Source organism: Anser brachyrhynchus (assembly GCF_964034855.1).
Source record: "Anser brachyrhynchus genome assembly, chromosome: 24".
NCBI classification, from domain to species: Eukaryota; Metazoa; Chordata; class Aves; order Anseriformes; family Anatidae; genus Anser; species Anser brachyrhynchus.
Genome location: NC_137717.1, coordinates 2,549,624 through 2,558,978, shown reverse-complemented (window position 1 = coordinate 2,558,978; position 9,355 = coordinate 2,549,624). Strand labels below are relative to the sequence as shown.

Sequence of the window (9,355 nt, the reverse complement as noted above, 5' to 3'; positions counted from 1 at the left end):
CACACAGCCCAGGGTAGGGACCTCACGGTGCAGGAGGGGTTGGGCACGGAGCCGCAGCACCTCCACCTCGCCGTGTCCCCACCACCCTACGCACAAGTCATTATTCTGCGTTTAATGACTGTAATTAAGCCCCGCGTGGGCGCCCCCAAGCGGCGCGCAGCACCCTCCCTCCCATCCGCCCCCAGCGCCTGCCGGGAGCGGAGTCACCTGACCCGCGCTGCACGCCGGGACTTGTAGTCTTCTCACCGTCACGTGACGCATTGGGCATGCCGGGAAGCCCCCCCCTTCCCCACCCCTCACCTCCGTGCGCTCAGCGCTCCCGCGTTGCACTGCGGGACTTGTAGTTCCGCGCCCGGCCCTCAGCGCGGACGGAGGCGCGGCGCGGACTACGAATCCCGTGGTGCTTTGCGGGGCGGCCGGGCGAGGCAGCGGGCCGGGCAGGGCCGGGCCGGGCCGAGCCGTGCAGGATGTCGCGCCAGGCCGGCCGCGGCACCGAGAGCAAGAAAATGGTAACGGCGGGGCCCGGCCGGCCGCGGGGCCGTGTGGGGGCCCGGCAGCTCCAATACTGCCGCCTCCGCCGCCCGGGGCCGCGCTGTGAGCGGGGCTGGGGCAATTAGGGCACGGGCAGTAATTGGGGTAGGGGCAGTAATTAGCTCGGGGGCAGAACAGTTTGGTTAATTGGCCGTGCAGTACTGCCGTCTGGGGCCTTGCTGCTCGGTACGGGTGCTGAAAGGTGTGGGGGGCTGGGGGTCGGCCTCTTCTCACAGGTAACCAGGGGTAGGACCAGAGGGAATGGCCTCGAGTTGTGCCAGGGGAGGTTCAGGCTGGAAATGAGGAGACATTTCTTCTCAGAAAGAGCGGTCAGGCGTTGGGACGGGTTGCCCAGGGAGGTGGTGGAGTCACCGTCCCTGGGGGTGTTCAAGGAGAGGTTGGACGTGGTGCCTGGGGACATGGTTAGTGGTGGGGGGGGTGGTTGGACCAGGTGATCCTGAAAGTCTTTTCCAGCCCTCGCGATCCTGTGTTTCTGTATTCAACAGCAAGTATTAAACCTGTTCTTTCCCCGCTCTTTGCATGTTCCCCCTCGAGGGTGTCAGTGGCAGCCCCCAGGTGGGTGCTGAGCGGCTGGTCCTGCCCATCCCCACCATGCCAGCGCTCTCCGGGGGGCAGCGGTTTGTATTTAAGGAACTCGTGCTCTTTCTTTAGGATTCTGGCACTTCTGTAGCCATGGAACCTTTATAAACTGCTCAGACTGCTTACTGACCTGCAATGTAAAAAATGTAAATAAGGCAAAGGTCTCAGGCACTTTAATTCCACCAGATTGACTGGAGAGTTAGTTGCAAGTAAGAATTTAGAAATTTTCCGTATTACAACACTTGAAAGTTTCCTAAATTGCAGCACTAACACGGGGGGGCTGACAGCAATGGCTTTGTGGCTTTGTGCAGTAACTGTCAACAGCTGGGGCTGGTAACAGCTGGGGCTGGTAACAGCTGGATCTTTCCCTCCACTCACCCCTACTCTCTCCAGCTGCCAAGCCCCATCCTTACTAAAATGACTTATATCCTTCAAATAAGGTGCCCTTCTTTGCATGCTTGTTAAATTTCTCTGCTAAATATCTGACTCTTCCAGCTGAGTTAAAGGAGGCTTCCACCTTGTCATTCCTGAGTAACGTGAACTTAAGCAATCTTTTCAAGATGAAGGCTGAATTGTAAGTAAAAACCAAACAACAAAAAAAATGAACGTTTCAATTCGTTAGAGCTAAAATTAAGCACAAATAGCCGGAGCCCGACTGGTTCTTTTTGGGTGCTTAAAGTCTTTTGGTAGCTGATTGCTGCTGAGCTCATGAAGCAGTGACAAGATGGAATTCCCGGTCTCTTCTAACAAACCCAGTTTCTCTTTGTTGACTGTTGCAGTTTGGGAGTGATTCCCCCTCCTGTTTGTCTCTGTGTGAACTTGTTCGGAATGAAGTGGGATCAGTGTTGTCACTTAACTCTGATGTTGTCTCTTTTCCCTTCCTTTCTGCCTGCCTGCTGCTTTCATTCTGTAGTATTGGTATTTGCCATTCATTTCACCTTCTGCATCTATGCATCTCATGGTAGGTGAGAGGCTTTTACTCCGAGCTTAGACTTTCTGTACTGTTTCTGATTGCTAAAACCGAAAGCAGAAATAACAGCTGAAAGACGATGGCTTATTTGCTCCTGAACGCTCGTTTTGGGCTCTGTGAAAAGCTAAAGCCTGTTGTAGCCTTTGTTTTGCAGCCGTGTAACTGCTGGTCTGGCTTAGTGGCTCCCGAGAAAGTGAGAAAATGTGCGGTGACACGCAGGAGCTGTGGTGGTGGCGGCCGCGAGAGGAGACACGCTCCCTTTGTGTTCTCTGCAAGTCTGTGCAAAGCAGGCGCAAGTAATTCAGATCCTAGCCAGGCACAGAAAGTGGATGTGCACAACACATCTGCTGACCTGCCCTGAAACACCCCGGGCTGTTCCTGTTTTGGGTCTGAGGAGCTGATTTGAATGCGTAATCTAAATTAGGTGCCTAGATAACTTTCCGGGGGGTCAGATGTGCATCACCTCCTCCTGGCAGCAGAGTGTAATTGTATCTGCAGGTGGATGAGCATGTTTAGTCCTGTCGAAAGGACAAAAAACTGAGCCTAAGCAATGCTGGCTGTTCGCAGTTAATTTCTAAACACAGATAAGAGGCACAGTTTGAGCCACAGCCCCCTTCACCTGGAGGTCACTGGCTGAAACAAATCCAGGTCCTTGGCAAGGAATGTGATGCGACCAGGAGGTGTCGTTCCAGTTCCCTGGGGGTGTGCTGGCTGGGGCAGGGAGGTGCTAACTGGCAGCTCACGAGGGTGCCAGGAATGGCTAGAGCGCGAAGAGCCGCTTGGTTTGCCTCTTCAGGTCAGGTCTGGGCCGTGTTGATGGAAGTGCTGGGTGTGGAGAGAGGGAGAGAACAAAAGTGCTCGGTTGTCCCAAGGCGAAAGAGTATTTCTCTTTCCAAAGAGGCCAGTTGCCTCACCAAAACACGAACCGAGACCTCTCCTGTTAAGCAGCAAAGACCTTTGAGACAGCAGGTTTCTGTTCCCCCTCTCCAGGCCACCCGAAGCAGCGCTGGACGCAGACGCAGCAGTGCTGTCAGCTTTCTTTTCAGCTTGCTCTAAACCCCTTTTACCTCTGCCTAGAACTCGGAGCTCTTCACGCTGACGTACGGCGCTCTGGTCACCCAGCTGTGCAAGGACTACGAGAATGACGAGGACGTCAACAAGCAGCTCGACAAAATGTGAGTAGGCCTGCTGCAGCGGGGACTGGCAGGAGCTCCACACATCTCTGTGTGCTCCTCTGCGAGTAAAAACATGGCAGGCTGATTTTTAATACTGATGCTTCCCAGATTTATGTGTTTTTCCCTCCAGTGTCTTCTTTTATAAATATGAGGAGCTTTTCTAAAGATGTACTCTTTCATCTGCGGCTTGTTGCTTTTCTGTACGCTCACAGGGGTTACAACATAGGTGTTCGGCTGATAGAAGACTTTCTGGCGCGGTCCAATGTGGGAAGATGCCATGATTTCCGTGAAACTGCAGATGTTATTGCAAAGGTAACCGTGAAAGCACAGCTTTGTTGGGTTGTTACTGCTGCTTGCATTTGTTTGAGTGGCGTGGCAGAGTGTGTGTGCAGGGCGCTGTTGTGTGTTCTCATATAAGGGTTCACGTGCGATTCTAGTACCGAGCGAGAAGGCGAATGGTGAGAAATACTTTCTGCAATGTGTTTGGTAGCTACCCAATAGCTGAATTTAAATAGCCACCTTGATGTCAGTTTGTACCTCTTGTGGAGTCCTTTGAAAACAAAGCAGAGCACGTCCAGAACCCAAAGAAATCTACTTCAGGGAGTGCCCGTGGACATCTTTCCGCAGGGAGGCCCTTCTATATCCTTTGGTTTTGTGTGTGAGGATAGAGTGTTTGCTACTCGCAAGACTGTGCTGAGAGTTTGAGATTTTTGGGGAGGAAGAAGACAGAATTAGATCCCTAAATTCTGCTGACCAGTGGTCATTGGGAGAAAGGAGTGGTGTTCTGAGAACCCTTCAGTGTCTGACAACGATCAAAGCGATGCTGTTACTTTGTGGGTCACGTTCTTGTTCACACTCTGACATAACAGATAGCGTTTAAAATGTACCTGGGCATCACTCCGAGCATCACCAACTGGAGTCCTGGAGGTGACGAGTTCTCCCTGATCTTGGAAAACAACCCCTTGGTGGACTTCGTGGAGCTCCCTGACAACCACTCAACTCTCATCTATTCCAACCTTCTATGTGGAGTGCTGCGGGGTGCCCTGGAAATGGTGAGCCAACGTCTCTCTTCCAGTGAGATATAGACACGAACAATCGAGGTATCAGCGGATACTTTAATGTCTAGTCTGTGTTTGGTTTGGACTTGAAATTAATCCTAAGGAGAAGAGCAAAGCTACAGGAGTGCTCGGTTGCTGTTGCATGTGGCAGCTCAGAGTCCCAGAAGTTCTCACCAAGCCCCTTCATCTTACGTGCACACACTAATATCTCTTTGAATTTTTAAGAAACTTCAAAATCCTCTTTTTGTAGCTGCTGGAGGAAATTGCTGGAGCAAGACAACAGCCGTGTCTCAAATGTAAGAGTCTGTATAGGCTTGATTATCTCCTGCTTAGCTGGGAGTTTTGAGGAACATGCACGGAGCAGCAGGACGTGTAGCCTTGAATGATGGGCTTAATTGGGCTCTGAAGGGAGTCCTGGTTGCTCTGTGGGATGTTTGTTTGTCTAGGCAAGGTGCCTGCTGCCCACCAAAGGCTGCGATGTACGAGGAGGATGTGATCTTGGAACTAATGAGTGCTTCCCTGGGGCTCTGCAGTGCACGTCGTGTCCTCAGAGGCCTTAAGCTGGTGCTTCAGGATCAGCTGGGAAGCTGCTGTTAGAAGGGAGGTAACAGCTCTTCTTCTCTCTCACATCTCCTAGGTTCAGATGGCCGTGGATGTGAAGTTTGTCCAGGACACGCTGAAAGGGGACAGCGTCACAGAAATCCGAATGAAGTTCATCAGGCGGATTGAAGACAATCTTCCAGCTGGCGAAGAGTGAAACGCCGTCCGGTCTCCCTTTGGGACTGGGGGGGACCAGCTGATTTTGGCCGTTAGCTTTCACCACAGATCTGTAGGGATATAGTGTTTTCATCACAGATCTGTAGGGATCTAGTGCCCCTGTACGTTCAGACTGACTCACTGACTGTTTAAGATGATGTTATATTCTTCTACTGTTACTTCCATCTTCTGTAGAAGACAATTGTCTGGTTGCTGTTTGTTTCACAGGTTCATTCTGAAGCTTTTTCATAAGGTGATGTCATTTTCATATTCCCCTGGGAAATCTTTCTAGGCTCAGTTTCTAATTGTGACGTTTGGTTGTGCAAGAACTACTGCTCCAAGCCTAAAAGAGCTCCAGTCTGTCCAAATTTGAACCCAAGTTTTACAACGGGAATTGGAGACCACGTTGTAAGAGCCTACTGATTTACTGTTAACGCTGTCCTTAAAAAGAGTTGTTTAAAATTCACTTGGAGACAAGCGCATAGCATTTCTGTAGACCAAACTGGCTTATTGATTCTGAAGTTACTAGTAAAATGCAAGCTTGATACAAGGGGTGATGTGGGAGAGCTGCTTGAGTGCACGGCACCCTCTTGGGAAGCTCCTTTTCCCGGAGAGCAGCGGCATCTCGCAGCACCCACAGCCTCAGGGGGTCCACGTGGCCTGGTTCGCTTCCCCCAGCAGCACTTCTGGAAGCAGATTCAGCAACGCCCTTCTCTGGTGGGACTTTGTAGTCCCGCAGCTTCCCTTGTGGAAGGGCAGGACCAGTAAGTTGTTTGGGAAAACCGCTGAATATTTTAAATGGAGGGAAGGAATGAGTGGCTGTAATGCCCCCGGTGCCCTACAGCCTGGGGCTGTGTGCTGAGTGTGCAGAACCAGACACTCAGGCTAACAACTGGAAGGTATTAAATGCGCTTCAGCAAGCGGAGCTTTCTCTCCTGTGCGATGTATAAACACTGCACGGTGTGGAGGAGCTGGTGGGGTATATTCTTACACAGACGTTTAGGCTAAAACAGAATTTCCCGTGGTAAGTGAATTGGCAAACTGCGGCAGTCTGTGACACCTGCTGCTCTGTACAATAAATACACGAAGTGGTGTTACCTTTCAAAAAGCAAGATACTGGAAAATCAACTTTCCTCTGGGATCCTATTCAGCAAGTCAGACGTTCAGTTCTTGAATCACTTTACATAGCATGAAGGCACAAACCCGCAGAGCTAGCAGCCTGAAGTCCGTAGCTCTGACTTCCACGGGAGCTAGCTGAAGGCCAGACACCTCTGTAGGTTTATGCCCGAGTGTAAGGTGTGACAGAAGGGTACAATTTGTGCTACTGGTAGCTGAGGTGCTCCAGGTGAGCGCTGAGTTGTGTGGATTGATCACCCAGTCCCTTTGCCCAAGGAGTTACATCGACGAGCGGCTGTCGCTAACGGGTTTTGGAGGCGCCACGTGGTCACCTTGCAGAGGCGAAAAAGTTGAGTTGTTCCCATTGTTGGCCGTTATAAGTCATTTTAAGGCTGCATTTTAAAAGCAATTGCATTAAAAGAACCCCGGTGTCAGCTCTGCTTTCTCCCTGCTGGTTTTGGGTGAGGCGAGGGGCCATGGGCAGCGCTGTGGCCTTGCCTCCCTGCCTGGGGCTGGCAGGGTGACGGGAGCGCAGCCCGAAGAATGTCTGGCTGCTGGCCCGTGTGAAAGCTGCTGCCCGAAGGGAACCTGCCCGATATTCAGTGCACAGAGGGATTGGGGCTGGGGGTGGTGCTCGGGGGCAGCGCTGGGAAACCAGACAGTCAATGTTTGCTTGTTTGAGCAGCGGCCTTTTTCTGCCCGGTGAATAGCCGGGCGTGCACGTTAGCAGAGCCTCTGCTGTCAGCCTGCGGCCAACTCCTGCAGCTCGCAGCTAAGAAATGCTCTTTGTGGTTGCTCACAGCGGGGGGAAAAAGCATCTCAGGAGGAGGCGGCTGTGCCCTGCTCCTGTGCTAGCTGGGTGCGGGTGCTGCTCCAGCGCTGCTGTCGGCCCTGGGTTGCTGAGCGTGAGCATACAGGCAAGGAGTGGGAGCTGCTGGCTCTCCGGGAGCAGCAGTTTGAGCCCTCCTTGCTCGTCTCAGCTGTGCAAATGCTGCTGAGGAGCCTGCAGGGGACAGGGCAGCCCGGCAGCGATTGCTGTCCTCAGCTCATCTCCAGGCACTGGGCACCCCCGGGGCTCCTGCCAGCGGCTGGAGGGGTTCAGCATCAAATTTTGGGGAATGACGCAGTGTCAGAGTGGCTCGGTGGGGCGAGCAGCAAGCTTGCTGCTGGCTTCGGGTGCTGATCTCCGTTAGCACCCGGCAGGTTGGGTTTTAGGGCCCCAGCCTGCTGGGATGGCCTCTTCTCCATGTCAGTGCCATGGCAGCGGGGATGGCAGCGGGTGCTGAACCCAGTGGGGTCAGAGCAGAGCAGCGTGGCACCAGTGGCCGGAGCCCTGCTCCTTCCCCAGCAGGAGAGGCCAGGGCCGGGCGGCAGAGCCGGCAGAGGGTGCTGAGAGCTCGCCAGCTCCGGCTCCTGCCTGGCTCTTCGCAGAGGCAGCGTGTGCAGCAGCAGCCCTGGGGCCCTCCATGCTGCATCCCCTGCATCCATCCTGCGGGGTTCGTAGCCCTGGCTGACGGTGCAGGGCGCAGGCTCGCTGCCTTGACCCCCGAGCAGAGGGTTTAACCACACCGGGGGTCATCCCTGAGTCCCCTGGGCTCAGGGACGGCGTTTGGGGTCACCTGTGCTGCCCCCAACCCCATCATGGACTGGGGGGAGATGAAGGTGGCCGGAGCTTGGCACCGAGGGACAGCGAATCCTTAGTGCCAGGCACCGGGCAAGAGGAGCACCCGGGCACCCCGCAAGCACCGAGCCTCGCCAGCAGAACAGTCCCAAACAGCCCCGAAATGCACCCAACACCTCCCAAAACAACCTCTGGCAGGGGGCTGTCATCGGGACCACGGCCCCTGGGCTGCTCCGGGGCAGGGGGGGGATGCCTCAGCCACAGCTCCCCTGTCTCCTTGCAGCCAAAAAGGGGTATTTTGCACCCAAAAGGGGGTACTATGCACCCAAAAGGGGGTATTTGGTGCCACAGGGCTCCCTCCAGGTCATCTTTCCTCCCTCAGCACCCACGCTTGCGCCCCCCCAAAATTATAAAGCTGTGCAGTAATTTGCTGGGGCGACTGGGTCAAAAGCAGCCCAGAGCCTCTGGAAGAGCAAAAAGCAAAAACTGCATTAAGTAAATTAAAAGCGTCTACTACCAAGTAGCTCATTGTAGACGAGGGAGAATATGCAAAAAGCTCAGCTTGAAAGCTACTAAATATTCCCATGTGCTGTTTATAGGAAACAAATGGGGAAAGGCATGCTGCATCAATAAAAAGCCCGAACATGGTTGGGGTTGGACCGGAGCCCTTCCACGACTCTAGGTTATTGAATACCCTCCACTTTCATGTGGTGCCAGGCCTGACCCCTGGACACATACCACGGAGGGGAAAGTTGACTTGTGGGAATCACAGACATTCCTGCTGAGCCATTTAACCTGGCAGGAGGAGAGGCAGCTTGCAGCCCTTCCTATCTCCGCGCGGTGTTCGGGGTGACAACGGCAGGAGAGCAGGGGAGAGGGGGGGTGAGGAGGGACACGGGGAGCATCCCAAGGACCCCATCCCAGTGACGGGAGGGGACGGAGCCTGCATCACCCAGCCTGGTCCCCTTCGCGGCGCCGCATCCTGACCCCGTGCTGGGCAGGGGCTCCGGGCGCTCGGGGTGTCACAGTTGTAATTTGCGGAACTGCTGCAGCTGCGACGGTGCCCGCAGAGGGCAGAAGGAGCGTTACCAGCCCCTTGCATCCCAGCCCTTTACATCCCAGCCCTTTACACCCCATCCCCTTATACCCCATCCCCTTACATCCCATCCCCTTACATCCCATCCCCTTACATCCCAGCCCCTTACACCCCAGCCCCTTACACCCCATCCCCTTACATCCCAGCCCCTTACATCCCAGCCCCTTACATCCCAGCCCCTTACATCCCAGCCCCTTACACCCTAGCCCCTTACACCCCATCCCCTTACATCCCAGCCCCTTACATCCCAGTCCTTTACATCCCAGCCCTTTACACCCCATCCCCTTACATCCCAGCCCCTTACACCCCAGCCCCTTACACCCCATCCCCTTACACCCCATCCCCTTACACCCCATCCCCTTATACCCCATCCCCTTACATCCCAGCACTTTACATCCCAGCCCCTTACACCCCATCCCCTTACATCCCAGC

At 54.2% G+C, this 9,355-nt stretch overlaps 1 protein-coding gene across 1 annotated transcript; it reads left to right on the top strand.

The window, feature by feature from the left end:
• The first annotated feature begins 316 nt into the window (after nt 1-316).
• TRAPPC3 (trafficking protein particle complex subunit 3) lies at nt 317-6,629 on the top strand. Its single transcript, XM_080567356.1, has 5 exons — nt 317-509; nt 3,179-3,276; nt 3,489-3,588; nt 4,146-4,328; nt 4,972-6,629. Exons 1-5 carry the CDS (start codon nt 468-470, stop codon nt 5,089-5,091), a joined length of 543 nt encoding a protein of 180 aa, XP_080423482.1. The 5' UTR covers nt 317-467; the 3' UTR covers nt 5,092-6,629.
• The last annotated feature ends 2,726 nt before the right edge of the window (nt 6,630-9,355 follow it).